The sequence below is a fragment of the Phascolarctos cinereus genome, unplaced genomic scaffold (assembly GCF_003287225.1).
Source record: "Phascolarctos cinereus isolate Bilbo 61053 unplaced genomic scaffold, phaCin_HiC Scaffold_4;HRSCAF=312, whole genome shotgun sequence".
In the NCBI taxonomy this organism is placed as follows: domain Eukaryota; kingdom Metazoa; phylum Chordata; class Mammalia; order Diprotodontia; family Phascolarctidae; genus Phascolarctos; species Phascolarctos cinereus.
In genome coordinates this window covers 356,389,148-356,408,610 of record NW_027555847.1, presented here as the reverse complement: position 1 = coordinate 356,408,610, position 19,463 = coordinate 356,389,148, and the positions used below count along the sequence as shown (strand labels likewise).

The window sequence follows — 19,463 nt, the reverse complement described above, 5'->3', positions numbered from 1 at the left end:
ATGGACACAACTCTGCAATTCACCAGGGACAAATGGTCACTGCACTGGACCTCTTTTGTACACAGGCCACTTGTGTGTACCTATAACGGGAGGCTTATACCACCCTTCATGACAGGCACTTCTTTCTTCAGCAGAGGTAAAAGGAGTGGAAGAAAGGTATAGCTGGAGCTTGCAAACACAAGCTATCCTTACACCTTTATATGCTAGTTACTTGTAAGACAGCAACTTAGTGGTGCTGACAAATCAGAAGGAAGATACAGTAAAGATGATCTTTTTCTGATAGGTCAGAAAAATGCTACTTCAGCCTGCATTATTTCACCTAAAATTAGCCCTGCTATTCTGTCTGAGACATATAGCAAGGGGCACACAATTCACTTTACCTTTGTGAGAATATAAAATGCAAGCTGACATAAGGGACTTTTTGAGGAAAACAAGGGCCACGGATGGGTCTGTCTTTCTCTCTGTCACACTGTCTCTCTTCTCTCTCTCTCTCTCTCTCTCTCTCTCTCTCTCACACTTACCTTCCATCTACCATGTCAATCTAGAGCATGTCACAATAACTCGGGGTGGGGAACCTGCAGCCTTGAGGCCACATGTGGCCAAACTTGAGGACCTAGAGGGCCACAAGTGGCCTTGAAGCGCAGGTTCCTCATCCCTATAAGAGAACCCTTCTCAGTGGAAAAGTGTTGAATTACATTGTTTCTGCTGTTTAATAAGGTAGGCACATACACAGTACATCTCAGAAAGTTCAAAGCATAGTTCCTGAACAAACAAAAGGTGGAATAAATCCAGATCTTTGCAGTGGCTCTGAGTTAGTGCCTTTTCCACCTTATAGATAATTTGATAAAAAGCAGTTACTAAAGTTAAAAAAAAAAAGAGTCCCTTTCCCCTTTTTTACCTCATTCCACTAGCAAAAATTCATTTTAAAAAGGAAACAAAACTCATCTTTATTTTCTGTTAAATCCACACAAAATAAACTTTTGTGACAAGGGTAAAGTACAGACACAAAAACTTCTCAATGTCTTTATTTAAAAAACAGTAAAATTTGGTCAACTTTGTAGCAATTCAAATTTGCATAGATTCAAAACCTAATTCTGTTCGATTCACAGGTAACATTTCAAAAATAATTTTTAAAGTAGTAGTTATTAAGTAGATACTCAACAGTTTCCTTGATCACTCTCAAAATAGAACTATTTTTGGGATACTGTAGAAAATCCAATTAAGTCAATCTAGTTAAGACAGAACGTTAATAAAACCCTTTGAAATGGACGAATACTATAGGCAAAAGATAGGAGCAAACTCACCTTCCTGATTCAGATTCAAGAGGATCATCAGTGAACGTTTCTGCATTAAAATCAAGAGGTTCTGCATCTTGAAGTAATTCAATTCTATCTCTTTCAGTCCGATTATTAGATCTTGTATACTTAGATACTGCTATAAAAGGAAGTAAAGAGGGAAAAAAATTCACATTATTACTTCTTTTATTTGTGGATAACAGTCCCCTAGCATGAGGACAGAGTGGAGCCACAGTTACAATGGGCGTAAATTTTGAAATCTAAAAACAACCCAGTAACAGAAAAAAAAATAATAATGCAACAGCATAGCACCTTAAAACCAGAATAAGACTATAAATGAAGCATTTTAATAATTTCAGGGGCAAGATTTCATTTAACAGAGTATTTCTTCTTTTGATTCCCGACCGAGGTAACCTTTCCATGTCTCAGTGAATGGATAACTGAGTTGAGGAGGCAAAAAACAGCTGATAGTCAGCTCCACCAGTGATGTGACTCTTCAAACTTAGCTACCTGGTTCTCAGTTGCCAAAAAGAGTCTGCCACCCAGCTTGTACTCAGCAATTGTCCAGCTTGGTACAATCTGCCTGGACTTGGGCTTTTTTGGTTTTCGCCTTAAATAAATCATGATGAGAAATCAGAATAGGACTTTTGTGGAAAACATACAGCACAAAGGAAATCATTTTGGATGACTAGTAGGTAGCCCAAGCAAAGGAAGAGATTTTTAGAGTAGTTAAGCCACTAACACAAATCAGAATTAGCTATTTTATTTAGGCAATTTATTAATTATTTTTACTGAGAACAATGTTATTTTTTTAAAAAGTATACAACTGGTCAGAGAAAAGGAAATGAAGCAAAACCCCAATAGACTAATCATGAAAATAAAGTAATCTGAAAACTTAGGACAGGTGCTAACTTAGTTTATACAAGTCAGTATATGATATTCTCTAGTTTCTGCTCTTCTAATCCCTCCTGCTAATGCTTCTCCTACCCTGTAGCCCAGCTCCCTGAATTTGTTCTAAAATGCTACTTCCAACTATCTGTCCAGCACTGATTGTTAAGCTGAAGATTGGCAAGCAACATAATTTACTTTCCTAAACCTAACACAAGGCCACTTACATCTGTTAGTATTGGTTTCAGAGTAGTTTGACTCCTTCGGGTCAGTATGAACATTTCTATTCCTGGTGGAATCTTCTCGATTGTTTCCATAACGCTCTTTCCATTCCTTGAAAAGAAACACACAACTATAGCAAAAATAACTCACTGAAACAGATAAGAAAAATTAACTTAATTTTGTTTCATCAAAAGCACAATTAACTAAAATATATATACACGTGGCATGAAAGGCATTCTGTCAGTCCACTGAGCTTTATGATGTGCTTACTATGTGTCTAGTATTGGGGGTACAAAGAAAAGTGAAAAAAACCATGTTTGCTCTCAAGGAACTTACCTTCTAGAAGGGGAAAGAACAGATAAATACAAGATATATATAGATAAGATGGACGGTAACCAAAGGAGTAGGCACTGCAGTTGGGGGACTAGGAAAAGTATCCTGTAGATGGTACTGAAGGAAGCCAGGAACACCAAGAGAGATCCTGAGGGGAAAGCATTCCAGGCACAAGATGTAGCCAGTGCAAGGGCAGAGACAGCTTGAATACAGAATGCGTGGAGAGAACTAAACCATACAAAGACTAGAAAGCTAGGAAGGGACCAGGTTTTGGAAAGCTTTCAATGCTAAACAAAGGATTTTATTTTTAATGCCAGAGGAAACAGGGAGCCTGGAAGTTTACTGAGTATGCGGGTGACGTGGCCAGCCTTAAGGTTTAGAAAAATCACTTTGGCAGCTATGTAGGGAATGGACTGGAATGGGGAAGAGACTAGAGACAGGGATAACAATTAGATGGCCACTGCAATAATCTAGGTGAGGGGTGATTCGAGCTAGAATTAAAGTGGTGGGTTTGTGAACTGAAAGAAGGGGATGATACAAGAGAGGCTGGGAAGGTAGAAACAACAAAACTTTGCAACTGATTGGATATCAAAGATGAAAATAAGAAGTTAAGGATGACAATGAGTTTGTGAACTACCTTCAACACTCATAGGGAAGTCTGGAAGGAGGAGGGTTTTATAGGAAAGACAATGGATTCAATTTTGGACGTGTTCAGTTTGAGGTGCTTACAGGACTAGAGCTCAGAAGAGAACTGGGGTGGGGGGTGGGGGAAGAGATATATACCTCTGGAAGTCATCAGCATAGAGATGATAATGGAACTCATAGGAGCTGATAAAATCGCCAAGTGAAATAGTGAAGAAGAGAAAAGGGCCCACGACAGAGCCTGGGGGGGGGGGACACCCACTGTTATGAGGTAGGACAAAGACGAAGATCTAGCAAAGGAGAGTGAAGAATGGTCCAACAGATAGGAGAGAAAACCAGAAGCAAATCATATCATGAAAACTTGGAGAGAAGAAACAGGAGAGAGTAGTTAACAAAGTCAAAGGCTGCAGAGAAGTCAAGGATGAGAATTGAGAAAAGGCTTAGAAAACTCTAATAGTACAGCCACTTCTCACTTAAACTAAGTGGACTGTTCTGAAGACTGCCACCTCCCATCGTGGAGCTCCATATGGCCCTGCCCCCTCCAAAGCTCTATGGCCCTGCAGTGAGGAGCTGGACTGTCTACCAGGGGTGGGGAACCTATGGCCTTGATGCCACATGTGGCCCTGAGGCTGCAGATCCCCACCCCTTAAAGCTAAGGAGCAGGTGCTAAATTTCAGGGGTAGAGAGACTTCACATACCAGGAATTCTCTATACCAATGAAATCACATTGTTACCTCCCTGATCTCCTCTCCCTCCCCTGCAAAGAACCAGCACACTGCTTTGAGCCTAACAGCCATTCTAAATATTATTCGATTTGGTTTTAGTAAGTAAAAACAGCTTATATATACAAAGTCAGATAGTTTTAAAAGTATTTCCCAACTAGAGCTGTATCAAAACATACAACTCTTATGTTTTCCAAAAAAATCAAGAAAATACAATACACACCACTTACTATGTTTACCTATTTCGGTTAAGAGACACTACTTAAAAACTAAATGAAAACTTAAGACTGATGAGGTAATGAAAGCAAAACAATTACCTTCTAACAAAGTTATTACATAAATATCGACTATATTAAAATTATTTTCCCCAGGAAAACTAAAGTGCTCTAGAAATACAAAATCACATGGCACTAATGAGAACAATCTTGTTCTGCATAATAAACCTCTTTAATTGGAGTGCACTAATTAGAATCATATAATTTAAGTGAAAGAAGGCTTAGAGGTCATCTAACTTACTCTACAAATCAGCTCAGGGATAATTTCCACAGATTCTCTGAGAGCTTGGTATTTATCTTCTCATTGTACATGACAAGAAGCTTTATACCTATGGAGACAGGCCGTCCAATCGCTGGCCAGGGCTGAAATTTGATTGGTTGTATTTTGTACCCGTATGTCCTAGTTCTCCCTCAATGATGCTTTGAGCACATATAGACGATTATCACTTTTCTCTAAGTCTTCTCTACACCAAACATACACCTTTAGGAAGTAGTAACTGTGATTGGGCAATATTAATGTCTTTTTCTATTTTAAGAAAAGAAAAGTCTGGCTAAGCAAACAAATAGTATAAAAAATTTTCAAATACATTTAGTGTATAAGAAAGCATCAACTTTGTACAATGGTCAAAGCTACTCCTGTAACTGTGTATACATGTATACACCTGTATAGGTGTGTATACATAACTACGTGTTTATTTTAAATATTTTTAATGCAAGTTCAATAGCTCTACTATATGATAGCTTTTGTTAACCTGTTCACACGTACATGTAATTTTTAAAAACACATTTAATCATTACAAAAAAATCAATTTTTATTAATACGTACCACCCTTCCCACTTGGTCAAATTAACAAGATCTTATTGTGCTTTTCATTTAATACTTCCTAAAACAGTCTAAAATACTGTACTTACTCTTCTTCGATTTTCACCTTCTTCTTGCCTTTGCCTCTTTCTTTTCTCTAGAAAGAGAAAATTGTCAAATTTAAAATAATGTAGTTTAGTTAGGACTAATTAAAGAATGTAAAGGTGTTAAACTGGTGGTTTAAATCTTCTTTTAAAGAAAGGACTACAAAATTCTTCACTGAAAGTTACAGACCACTTAGTCCAACTTTCCACTCAATGGTGAATATCTTTTCTGACATCTATGACAAAGAGCCATCTGACTTCTGTTTACTTTTCCCTATCAAGAGATTTAATTACATTCTTCATAAGATGTAAGGTAAGCAAGAGACAGAGACAATCCAACATAGTAGCCTGGTGTTAAATAACCCCATAATTCTAAATAGTGGGGCAAAGACTCTACTAAACACAAATTATTGGAAAAATTAGAAAGCAGTTTGGCAGAAATAAGGTGTAGACTAACACCATTATCACAATTAATTATTTACCACAATAATCTCCAAATAGATACTCAACTTAAAAATAAAAGGCAAATAAAAAATTAATATACTAAAAGGAGACACCTTGTACAAGTAACTAAGGGAAAAATTCATATACAAAAGACAGAGGTGATAAATAGACCATTTTAGTTGCCAGAGGAAAAAATTAAAATCGATGCTACTAGAATAGAGTAGCCTTTGATTAGGGATATTTTTCACAGAAAAACTCTCTGACAGAGAGAGGTCTGATGTACAAGAAACCAATAACAAATACATAAGTACAAGTGCTATTTCCTAATAGATGTTATTAAAGGATATGAACAAGGACTTTTTAAAAGCCCAGCCCATCAAAAGCATACAAAAGAATGCTCCAAATTGCTAATAAAAGAAATACAATTAACAACTCTGAAGTTTCATCTCACACTCAAAGATGACAAAATAAACAAAAATGTTCAAGGCTAGGGGAAGACAGGCACATGAATGCAGTCAGTCAATAAACATTAAGTGCCTACTACGTGCCAAGCATTGTGGTAAGCTCTTAGGAATACAAAAAAAAAAAAGCAAAAGATAGTGCCTGCTCCCAAGGAGCTCACAATCTAATAGCAAAGACAATAAACAAATATGTAAGGACAATATACAATATAAAAAGGAAATAATTAACAGATAAAAAGCACTAGAATTAAGAAGGATTAGGAAAGGCTTCCTGTAGAAAATGGGGCAACAGAGAGCCACTATAGATTACTGAGTAGCAGGGAGTGACATGATCAGACCTGTGCTTTAGGAAAATCATTTTGGTGGCTGAATGCAGTCTAGAGAGAAACTTGAGGCAGGCAGACCCACCAGCATGCTACTGTAATAGTCCAAACATGAGGGGATGTGGGCCTGTACTAGAGTGGCGGCAGTGTCAGAGGAGAGGTGGTGTATTTGAGAGATGCTGCAAAGGTGAAATCGACAAGCCTTGGCAACTGATTGGATATGGGGGAAGAGAGAGACAGTAAGGAGCTGAGAATGGCACCTAGGTTGTGAGAGCCTGAAGAACTGGTAGGATGGTGGTACCTCTGAGAGTAACAGGGAAGACTGCAAGCAGGGAGAGTTTCAGGGAAAAGATACCAAGTTCCATTTTGAATATACTGAGCTTAACATTTCTACTGGATATTCAATTAGAGACATCTAAAGGCAGCTGTAGATGTGAGATTAGAGGTCAGCAAAATGGTCAAGGCAGGAAAGGTAGATTGGAGAATTATCAGCATAGAGATTATAATTAAATCCATGGGGGCTGATGAGATCAAGTGAGGTAGTACAGAGGGAGAAGAGGGCTCAGGAGAGCCCCTATGGGGCACATAAGTTAGAGGGCATGATCTGAATAAGGATCCAGGAAAGGAGAGGTCGGATAGGCAGGGAGAAAACCAGGAGAGACTGGTGTCATGAAAAGAATATCAAAGAGAAAGGGGAGATCAACAGCATCAAAAGCTGCAGAGGGGTTGACTTGAATGAGGACTGAGGAAACAACCACTGGATTTGGCACTGGTAACTCTGGAGAGAGCAGTTTCAGTGAAATGATGAGGCTGGAAGCCAAATAGTAAGGGATTAAAAAGAGTGAGAAAAGAAGGTGGAGGTATCGATTGTAGATGATCTTTTTAAGTTTAATCACAAAGGACAAAAAAACTATACGGTTAAACAGGCAGTGGAGATGGAAGGATCAAGAAGGTTTCTTGAGGATAGAGGATATATGGACATGTTAGTAGCCAGAGGGGGCAATGTGCTGGAAGGAAATGGGATGGGGTGAAATTGCTTGTGCAAGTAGAGGCATTAGCCTTGGTGAGGAGTAAAGCACCTTATCGTGTAAGACAGGAGGTGAAGGCAAAGATAGTGGCAAAAAGCATCTGAGTGATAGATGAGGAAATTCATGGCAGATAGTCTCCATATTTTCCTGCAAAATATGAGGCAAGGTTCTCAACTAAGGTCAGGGGAGAAGGAGCCATGGGAGATCTGAGGAAGGATGAAAAGGTTTGGAAGAGTGGCTGTGGAGAGTGTGGGACAGTGAGTTGATGAGGGAGGTATAGCAGGATTGCCTGGCAGGAATAAGGGCCCAGTTGAGGTTGTATAACATAAATTTGTAGTGGATCCAATTAGAACAGTTGTGTGATTCCTTCTGCCTGTGTTCAGCAGCACATGTGTAGGACAGTGTATTAGCTGAACTGGTTTGCCAAGGGTCAAGGTTGAGAAAAGAGGAGAAAGTGGTTAGTACAAGAGAGAGGGTGTGAAGTGCAGTTAGGTGACACAGTGGATAGAGCACTGGTCCTGGAGTCAGAGTTCAAATCCGGCCCCAGACACATAACACTCACTAGCTGTGTGACTCTGGGCAAGTCACTTAACCCCAACTGCCTCACTAAAACAAAACAAAACAAACAAAAAAAAAAAAAGAGAAATGGCATGAGAGAGAACTAAGGGGCTGAGGGGTTAAAGGTCACAGTGTGAATGAAGAACACCGTTTTGTAAGGGAAGGCAGAGGAAGAGGTGGAAAGCCAAGAGATTGTGCTCAGATATGGGGCTTTCAGAATTCTTGAACATAGAAATGATGCACTTGTGGGTGACAGCATGATCAAGGCTATGAACTACCTCTTTGTGTGGCTAAGGTAGGGCAGAGGAGGTCATGGTAAGTAGGTTGAGGAAATAAATGGTAGGGTACTTGAGGGAGAGTCAATATGTATGTCAAAATCCCCAAGTATGAAGGCAAGAGCTGAGGTGAAGACAAGGTACTGAAGGTACTGCACTCATGTGAGCCAAGTACTGAACTCATTACGGAAGGGGAACGACTTTGCAGTCTCTAAAGAACAACCACTAAGATTTTGATTGAGTGGTAGATATGAATTTCATGAACTTCAAAGGAGGAGAGGTTGCTGAGTGATGGAAGTAAGGGGAGAACCTGGAACTGGCAAAGGAAAGCAAGGCATATTTCTATTACTCTCCACCAGTGAGCCACAGGTAATGAATGAAAGCGTACTCAGTAATGGAAAGAGGTACCAGGCAATCTGTTGTCAGAGAAGAGTTAGGTTTCAGTAACAGCTAAAAGATGGAAGGAATAGGAGAGGAAATGACTTAGGATGAAAGGAAGCTTGTTTTCTATGAAACAAACTATACAGAGGGCATAGTGGAAGCAGTAGATAGCATTTGATTGGACTGTGGGGTACAAGGGTTGAGGGAATGGGAATAAGGAATTGAGAGGTAGGGGATAGGAAATGTGGTTTGAATGATGACCTAAAGGGATGTTTAGGGTATCAACAGGGTTAGAATATTCATTATTGTGTGGGAGGCACCACTCCTCTTCCCAGAAGAGGACAAAGATCAGGCTAGAGACAGGGCAGATGGTCACAACTCCTCTTCCTTCTGAAAGCTGGATTTTGGGCAGGAAAAGCTCAGAAGAAGATGGAAGTGAAAACTGAACACAGCAAGAAATGGAAGTCCTAGACCCCACTGACTTTCCTCTTCTTCCCGCAAGGCACAGGAAAAGTGAGAGATAGAAGGTCAAAGGGAAGGCTGTTCCTCTTTGCACTGGAGGTTCTCCATACCCAGGCTGGGAGATCAGGCTGACAGCAGGAAGAGGAAGTTGCCTCTCGCTACCACAGATATAAATATCACTGCTGGCCTCCAGCAACCTTCCCTCAGGGGACATGAGAAGCAGGAAATGGACTTTGGCAGAATACTCCAGAGACCATACAGACTCTCCTTAATGATTTCTTTTCATTTTCTTGCTTGCAGCTTTTACTTACTTCTGATAACTGCTTCTTAATGTCAGAGAGAGAGAGAGAGAGAGAGAGAGAGAGTGTGTGTGTGTGTGTGTGTGTGTGTGTGTGTGTGTGTGTGTGTGTCTCTTGAGTATCCCAAAACTGTAGTGCAGTTTTCAGCTTTAATAGCTTAGTGCCATCTACAAATAACAGTGATCTGTAAACCTTAAAGTACTACACAAACAGTAATGCCCTATATAAATGTGAACAGTCATTGCTTTAACAGTTAATGCTTGTAATGAATGTTTATTAAAATTGATTAGGTACTGAAACAAAATATTCTGACAAAAAAGATTTACTGAATAGTTAAAATGAAAAATGTGTCCCCAATTTACCTCTGAGGATCTATTCAATCCTATACTACTAAAAGGTTATCTAATACAAAAAAAAAGACATATTCAACCATAACAGCTAAATGTTTGTTCCCAATAACTTATGATACAATATTTCTTATGGACAAATTTGTAATGTAGCATCTTTGTGATGAGATATGCTTTTTAAAAAGTGTGTAAAATTCAGTGCTTGGAACATATTATATTCTCTACTCCTCTATCATATATGTTAAAGGACAAGTAGAGCTTTTAGTAAATACAACCAAATACATTCATGCATAATATCAAATTTTGAATAAGATAATGCCTAAAAGTTACACATCCACTCTATATAAGAAATTCCAGTTTCTGACTTGTCATAGTATTTTTCTCTTGCTTATTTTAAATATAAATCTTACCTCGTCTAATTAACTCTTTTCCTTCATCAACTAAGTCAGATGTCATATCATTATCTCCCATGAATTGTTGGAAACCTAGCAGATTCAGACAACGCGTTCCTAAACTGGAAAAAGGGGGGAAGGGAAAAAAAATAAAGCAGATTAAATTTATACTATGGCATAATTACATCTTAATGGAGGTTGGGCTTTAAAGTTATTAAATATGGTCAAAAGGAAAATCTCCTGTAGTCAAAAATACCCTTGAAAAAAATTTAAAATTACCCATAAAATACAGCTTATAAAAAGTTGGAGTTTTTTCTCTATATCCAGCTAAGCTATTGATTAGGAATACAACTCAAGACCTCTCAAACAGAAGAAAAAGCTTCTGAAAGGACTTCATACATAAATGGGATTACACTGTTTATTGCTCATGATTCACCAAGAGATAAAAACAGACACAAGGGAATACAGCAAAGGCCTTCTTATTGATCAAGAATGCTAGAAGGCCAACAAAGATCTCTCCTTTTTAGCTAACCAAAATAAATAGCACGAACGTAGGTATAATGCAAATGACATCCTAGAATTATATTCATCATGTGTGATACTCATACTATGGGAGGCAAGGAGAACTGAAACCACAAGAAATATCTCAAACAAGTATTTTAATAAATCCTCCACTGAGACTCTATGCAGCCAATACACTGGAACACAAAAAGTACCGACTCTGGAGTCAGACAAGTGTCACTTACTACCTATGAGATAATGGGTCAGAGTCACTTTATCTCTTTGAGACTCAAGTTTCCTCATTTGTAAAATGAAGGGATAAAACTAGATAACTAAGGTCCCTTCTAATTCTAAATATATAATCCTATGATTCCAAAAGGAATAAGAACCATTCATTAAATACAATCAATTTGTGTATTTCTGTAAAAACCAAACATGAATAATTCAATTATAGAATGCACCAGGGCTCAGATAACAAGAATATTTGAACTATACAAATATTTTTCAGTTTTCCTATTTCTTTTGAGAGAGCTAAAGACAATAATCTATTTTAAAATCTTCCATTTACTTGTAATATCCACAAAGCCTCCAACACTGACGTAGCATTTTGCTTTCAAAACAGCTGTACCATTTTGCAGATCCACCAACAATGTATCAGTGTGCCTATCTTTCCATACGCACAACTATTGCCATTTTTTGCCACTTCTGCCAATTTTGAGGATGTGAGGTGAAACCCAAGCATCGTTTTGATTTGTATTTCTCTTATTATTAGTGATTCCCAGCATTCTTTCATGTGGGTGTGAATATTCTGTTGTTGTTCTTTTGAGAACTTTTGGCCACTATCTTATCTCTATATAATGTTGCTATATCTCAGATACCAAACCCTTATCTGAGAAATTTATACAAACTATTTTACCCATATAACCATTTCTTTTAACCTAGATACATTAATGCTGTCTGCGCAGAAGTTTTTCAGTTTCAAGTAATTATTTATTTTATCTTTTATAATTGCCTTTATGTCATGTTGGGTAAAGAATATAACTCCTACCCAAAATGTGAGAGCTTTCTCTTCTAATTTCTGTTTTTCTAACTTTTAAAGATGTTTTTCTTTTAAATTTTTTCATAATAAGATCACAATACTGAAGTTGTATATATATTTAGAATTTATTGTGGAATATGATATAAGATTAAGCAGGGATACAACCATACATCCCTCCTTCCTGTTATGCCAGGCAGGTTCTTTTCAACAATAGATCTGGTTGGCTGTTGTCATTTGTGCTTGAAGGGGACCAAAATGACACCACTATGACATCATAGTAGATTCAGTGAATATCTTAACTGCCAAGAAAGTGGGTATCCAGCTTAGAGCAAGGACATAAGGAAGAAAATTAATGCTCATGCTCTAAGTTTCTTACCTAAAATAAGTAGCAATACAGAGAATAACAACCAACATAGGATAATAAATATAGAATCCGTCAGCAATAAAAGACAGTACTTTCATGGAACCCATAATCTGAAATAGAAGAAAATAATAAATTTAGTTTGATTTTTTTCCCTTTACATTAAAATAAAAAGACTATATTGATTATCAGCCAAATTAAATAAATAAATTAAATAAAGTTGCCTTTTCAATAGGAAGAAACAAATCATTAGGGCCACAGATTTAGAGCAAGAAGGAACTCAGAGGTAATCAAAATCCAACGTCCTCTACAAAATCCAGAGAAGTTAGGTGACTTACCCAATGTTACACAGGCAGTTAAGAGGCAGAACTGGGATTTAAATTTAAGTCCTTTGACCCCACATCCAGAGTTCTTTTCATTACACTAAGTTTCGTCCTTATTAATTAGTTTGAATATGTAAACTTATATTCCCCTTTCAAATATGGCTTATCAAACATTTATAGCAATGCTAATATCAGCTGTAAAATAACTGTATGGCAGACTATAAAAACAAGCAGTATTTTGAGATAATCTGAACACTAGACCTATTAGCATGGCAAATAAGAAAATCAAGCAAGATTATAGGTGGAGTTGTTTTCTGAATAAGTCTTGTAGGTGTCATTTACATTAAGATATTTAAGGAGAGAAGGTACCTATCATATAAATTTACTGGCATGTGGCAGGCTAGCTGCAAAACAGATGTTTTGGGGAATTTCTGGATTAGGAGTGAGATTTAGTAAGACTGGAGAGGATTATAGTTATCTGTGCATTTTCTGTTTGTGTGTATGCTTTTCTGTTATAATGATCTAGTAAGAAGGCACATAGTAGTGACCGTAGTGCGTGGTTATTTGCTACACATCTTTGCATATTGTGACCATACTTCCTACTAGCCTGGTATCTTATCTACATCAGCCTTATAGGCATATCATTTATGAGACTGCAATTCAGATGCAGTTGAGAAGTTTCCTATTCTGAGACAGCACTCAGAAACTCCTTCCCACCCCCTGAGGAGTTACCCCAAGGGGGTAACAAAAACAATTAAAACTACAAACAGGACATTTCCCCATTCAGTGTTAGACTACTTGCTTCAGAGATCAAATACTTAAATTAAACAAATTAAATCAAAATGTTAAAATTAAAATCTATTTTATGATTAAAAAACTGAATCACTTGCTAAGAATTATCAATTACGTAAATTTAAAGAAAATGTTGTAATTAAAATTAGAACTTCTGAGCCAAGAAACTACAAGGATAAGCTTCTGTATCACTGATTGCACAAGACATAAATTTTAGTATATCTCCTCATGCAAACCATTAGTCAAGTGACCTTCCTGAATGTTGTATTACAGTTCTTTTGATTAAATTTGTAGTAGAATATATACCATTTACTTACTGATGTATAAGCAGTTGGTTGAGTATCTTGGTGAGAGATTGTTGAATCCATGTGTGTCAAACCCAAAAAATTTAGACACAAAGGGGGAGTCAAACGACAGAATAACCTGTAGTAATAGAGGGTTTTTAAACAAAGTATATACATACTAAGTTCTTTTTTTTTTTTTGGCTAGGCAATGGGGTTAAGTGACTTGCCCAGGGTCACACAGCTAGTACGTGTAATATGTCTGAGGCCTGACTTGAATTCAGGTCCTCCTGACTCCAGCGCCAGTGCTCTGTTCACTATGCTATCTAGCTGCCCCAATATACATACTAAATTCTTAAAAATAGAACTACTTGAAAGATATTTTACTGAGAAAATTTTCTATCAACAAGATATTATTTTAATGACTGTATTTATTTTGAATTTTGAACATAAGCTGCCCTTATTTATCTAAGGATCATTTTGAAAAAGTTAGTAGTCATAACTGTCAAAGGCTGCCTGCTTTTGCTACTGCCTCTATTGTTATGCAGGAGGTAGGGGTGGGACACTGTAGAGAGGGAGCATTGGCTTCAGGAATGTAACTTTGTACCCTCTGATTCTCCTGTCTACACCTGCTCTCAGCACCATGGCACCAGTGGAAATACATACACAGATTACTTGTGTTGAATGTACAAAAACTACTTTGGTAATTTTTGTTAAATCAGAGAACAAAATATAGATACACAGTGTTACCACAGCACTCAGTTATGTGTAGATGAAGAGAGAAATTTTATCACTTCCCCAGTTCTGATCCCTCTGTCTTCTTTCTGAAGTCTAACCCTTTCCTAATCCCCATCTTCTTTTGTATATCTAAGAAACTGCAGCCTAACATAAATTTAATGGCGGCAAAGATTTTAGAGTTCATCTAGTTCAATTTCCTAACCCATGCAGATATTTCTCCTGTCTGACAAGTAATCACTTGGTCTTTCCTTCAACACTGTAAAGTGATGGGAAATCTACCATCTCCCAAATCAGATCATTCCACTGGGGGACTACTGTCTTTAGTTTCCATCTATTTCTAGGTGTAGTTCAAGGTAAAGACCTTTCAATCCTCAACTTAAGTCGATAAATATTTATTAAACACTAACAATACTGATTTTCTGGTCTCTGAGACAACAGGTCATTCTAATTAGTACCTCAATTCAGACCTAACTGTACCTCAGACAGTGATGTGACACTTTTTGTACTGCACATCTAAACTTCTGTCCAACTTCTAGAGCAGTTACCATCACTGACTTGTCAATAAGAATTTCTCCTACCAACTAATCCATCCTCATACTAACCCAGTTATTTGCAGGGTGTCCAAAGCAATAACATATGTATATTCAAAAATATGTATAGTGGAGAGATTTTTGTGGCGATTTTTAATCACCATGTACTTACATGCCACTAAAGAGAAGACTGTAAGCATCAGTCTGGTGATGTGATGCTAAATAATAATAGTTAAATACACGGATCCTGAAGACAGTAGAATAAACACAGATACTTAAGAAGAAGATGGAAAGAAAACATGCAATCTGAAAGCAAAGGAAAAATTGTTATATTTACTAACTTACACAATCACAATATTAAGTTTTGCCTAATTATCTTCAAGAAATGTACTCTGTAGGAGGTTTCATAATGGTTTTCATTGGCAAGAACTATGTCAAAAGAAAACGTCTATAAAAAACATTATATGTATATACATCACCCATAAATTAGATTAAAAGTATTCTAAATAATATTATTATAGTATTCTAAATAGTATTATTATAATATTCTAAATAGCAGTATTACAGATTTAAAAACCAGTACAGAACTATCACTAGGAAATTAAAATTATGAAGGGAATACATTTTGATCAAGTCGATATCTATTTGTAACCATAAAGCTCTGCATTTAGCCACCAAAGCAAATGAAGGTTCCTATTTCCTTAGTGACTCCTCATGTAAATATGAGGTCAAAATGTGGAAAAAACTTAAGTAAATTTAGCAAATATTTTATGCTCTCTGTGTACTACCTATGATTACTGTAGATTACTTAAAACTTATTCCCAAATAACATATTAGAAGCTTCCCTGCCTTTCACTATTACTTGGTGAAAGGGAGAATGAATGAAATAAAAAAATTATTCAAGGGATAGCACAGTTATTGTGAGGAAAGTGCTACATAAATTAGTTACTATTATATACTGATATGCACTGGTGTATGACAGACCGATGCCAAACTGACCTCAATATATATATAATTGTATGTTCTTTCTGCTAGTTGTATGAAGACTGCAAATAGGGATAAGACAGGTTTAGTGCTAAAGAATGTGCATTCCGACCACACGACAATCACGGAGAAAACAGCCAAAACAACAGCAAGTATCCTGTAAAACCAGGGCCTCAACAGACATTCCCAGTACCATTCTGGAAAACACACACAAAAAAAAAATTAAAAGGTTAAAAAAACTCACAAAAAGAAAAAGGAAATGACATAATTTCACTTGAATTGTTTTTGAGCTCAGATAAAATGCTTTATCATAGGCCACAAAGATTATAGAGGGACAGAGCAAAGAAGCAGAGCTCTCTTCACTTGCCAGAGGCTACAGCAAAACACAGCCACAGCTCACCTTGGCATCAAGGACAGTTAAGTATTCTAAGAATACTTCCCTAGTTGGAGAGTTAACTGTGGCAGAAAAGAAAGGATGACTACCAACTCAGTTTGTGAGGAAAAGGGAAATTTCCTCCTTCCCACCCAAAAGATTAAAGGTGAGAAGGCTTAGATTTTATGAATCCTGTATTCACATGATCTTAAGAATTTATAAAGTTTCACGTGATAGTGTAAATGATACATAGGAAATAATATAGCATATGAAACTAAAATGTTACTGAAATGTATTTATCATCAGATAGATGACTAGACTGGGCTGTCATTACAGACCACATAAGACAGCAAAACCTGAGTTTGTTCGGGATATTAATTCTGTAGATTTAAGGCTGTACATGACAAGGAAAAATCTATTTAAGTTTACACCATTTGGTTAAATAGCTAAAACTCAAGAAAACTATAGGTAAGAGAAAATTGTTTTCTGATCAGTCTGGATTCCCATTTCCCAAAACATCTGACAGCATCCTAAAATTTATTTTTAAGCAGCTAATACTAAAATTCATTTCTCAGCCAGAGATATTTATATTTATGTACATGCAATAGTGGGATTGGCAGGGGGCTGGGGGGGGGAAGGGGCATACACAGTGGCAAGAACAGAGAACCTTATGTGTGAAGATTGGAATGTATGGATAAAACAAGATAAATGGGCAAGTGGCACCTTGGCATGTCCCAAAATTATATCAAACTGGAAAAGGTTAAGCACCGTGTACTCTACAGGCCTAGGAGAAGAACAAAAAAAGCTCCAAAATGGTAGAATCAATTGTTTCAAGTTTTAATTACTGAAACTATAGCTAATATGGAGCAAAGGAAAAGTCTGGAGTACTTGCATATACAGAGTTAAACATCAATGCAGAATTATGAGTATGACTATATTAAATGAAGAATACTACAGTACTTGTGAGGTTGGGTTTTTTTGGCTTATGACTGATGACTACTAGCATAGCATAAATGGATATAAATGTCAAATAGAAACAATTAAACTATATACATAATTAGGAATACTATATGCATAAGAACAGGAAAAAAGGGACTTAATATCAATTACTTTTGAAATTTACAGTTTAGCACATACCGACTGTGGGACTATAGAAATACTGGATAAATCTGTTTTCTGGCTCTTGTGGTTGAAAAGTATGAACAAACTGGCGGGTAGCACTAGTTTCATTTTTTGCCACATCTTCGAGATAAAATGCTTGTTCCAAAAGAATTCGCCACTGTACTTGTGTACGACGGTGCCTCTGAACTGAGTAAATGACCTGCGTGAGAGAACATGAAGTACAGTTAAACATAAGGCACTTCAACAATAAGGAATGTTTAATACAAAAATTGTTAGGAAGATTATTTAAAAAACTGATGATGTATGAAGATAGTTTAGAGATGGTATCTATGCAAATCTTGCAGAATAATGTGTAGCCAGTGAAATGGACAAAAGATGAGCATAATCAAATCAAGCTTATGACTCACACTTAACTAAAAATTCTACATTTGCGGGCAATAGCTACAATCTTTAATAAATGAAATGGTTAAAATATTTTTTTACCTGTTTATGAAGCTTAACCAAACTTTTCTCACTTGGGTAAGTATTATGTTTTTCATCAAAGTCTTCATAGTCATCCATGTTCCTACCCATTTTCTCCTGGTATTCTGTAGGACACTATTAGGAATATATATATTTTTTAAAATGAGAACTTTTGCATACATAGAATATAAGTTTTTCTATTTAATGAAACAATCTGCATTTTCCATCATAGCTAACTCTCAAACCTTTTGCTTCCTGATTGGTATTTTGAATTCAATTAAAAAACATCAAACTTTTATTATATATTTACTTTGTATAAGACATTATGCTAAGTATGGAGGACATATGGGGGAAAAGGTGTTAGTTTCTGCTTTCGAGTTCCCCATTTATTCTACTATTGAAGAATTTGACAGGTAGGTGACTAAGTATAAGACATAGTTAAGAGAATGGGGACAAAGGAGAAATATTCAAGACAAAGAAAATCTGGGAAGAAAAAGAATACTTTTAGATAGTGAGGGGCAAGGGAGATTCAGGGAGATTTCATGGAGGACACAGGCACCTGCAGTGTGAGTCCTGAAAGAAGATAGAGATTATGAAATAAGGAGAAAGTACATTCCAAGTACTGTGAAGGATTTGTACAACTGAATGGAAACAAGAGGTAATGGACTCAGAGAACAGCAAGTAGTCCAATTTGAAACACTGAGTATGTGAAGAGGAATATAATAAAAAGGACTAGAAAGACAGACTGGTGTCAAAATGTATCCTAAAAGCCAGGTTTAAATGTTTTAGGCTATTACAATAGGAAGTCACTGAATTTTTTTGAACAGTAGAATGACAGTGTTAAGTGTATCTTAGGAAGAACGGCAAGGAAAAGAGTGAAAGCAAGGAAACTATCACAAAAGCCAAAGCAGGGATATGGACCTGAAATAGGGTGATGGCAGGTGAATAGAAAAAAAAAGATTTTATGGGAACAATATTGTTGAGGCAGAATCAACAGCACTTGGCAAATGACTGGGGTGGAATAGGAAAAGTGAACAATGAAAGATGAGTGATGTTTTGAACCCAAGTGTTGAAAGTCCAGGAGGAGAGATGATTAGTAGTTTAGGGGCATGCTGAATTCAAAGTGTCAGCAGAACACCCAGGCAGAGATGACCAACAGACAGTTAGAGATGAATTCAGGAGACAAATAAGGTCCAGATATATAGATCTGAGAGTTGTCTGCAGAGAAAAGCAAACAAGCAGCATGGGAATAGACAAGATTCCTAAGAGAGAGAGTGAAGAGAGAAGAGGACTTAGGATGAAAACCCATATAGGACTTACACAACAGTTAAGGAAACTGGAAATCCAAAGGGGTTAAAGTAACAAGCCCAAAGGCACAGAGCAGAGCAGATTTGAACCCAGCTTCTGTGACTCCAAATCCAATGTTAATAATGAAGAAGGAGACATGGAAAAACAGTGAAGGTTTGCAGGGTTCTCGGAAGACTTTTTAAGGGGCCACAGACCTAAGCATATCTGTAGACATTGGGAAAGTAACAAATTAGGGAAGGAACAAACAAATAAGGAGCGAATAAAGATGGAAAGAAGAGAGGGGTGATGATGGTCATGTGTCTGGAGGAAAGAAGAGCTTAGATTCTGGGGCACAAGGAAAGGTATTTTTGGCCCCTTGGCAGGGACAAAGGTCACCTCTTCCTCTGAGGTTGAAAC

At 37.0% G+C, this 19,463-nt stretch overlaps 1 protein-coding gene across 6 annotated transcripts in view; it reads right to left on the bottom strand.

The window, feature by feature from the left end:
- LMBRD2 (LMBR1 domain containing 2) overlaps positions 1 to 19,463 on the bottom strand; it is a 54,492-nt gene that overhangs the window by 6,077 nt on the left and 28,952 nt on the right. For 5 of the 6 annotated variants that reach the window (XM_020995835.2, XM_078153218.1, XM_020995802.2 and 2 more), the window contains 10 exons: positions 17,781 to 17,894; positions 17,313 to 17,496; positions 15,818 to 15,999; positions 14,991 to 15,124; positions 13,587 to 13,692; positions 12,170 to 12,267; positions 10,272 to 10,375; positions 5,290 to 5,336; positions 2,411 to 2,516; positions 1,305 to 1,434 (listed from right to left, as the gene is read on the bottom strand). In XM_020995835.2, coding sequence (XP_020851494.1) covers positions 1,305 to 1,434; positions 2,411 to 2,516; positions 5,290 to 5,336; positions 10,272 to 10,375; positions 12,170 to 12,267; positions 13,587 to 13,692; positions 14,991 to 15,124; positions 15,818 to 15,999; positions 17,313 to 17,496; positions 17,781 to 17,894 — 1,205 coding nt within the window. The remainder of the gene's footprint in view (positions 1 to 1,304; positions 1,435 to 2,410; positions 2,517 to 5,289; positions 5,337 to 10,271; positions 10,376 to 12,169; positions 12,268 to 13,586; positions 13,693 to 14,990; positions 15,125 to 15,817; positions 16,000 to 17,312; positions 17,497 to 17,780; positions 17,895 to 19,463) is intronic. The other variant, XM_020995826.2, reaches the window with a different exon arrangement.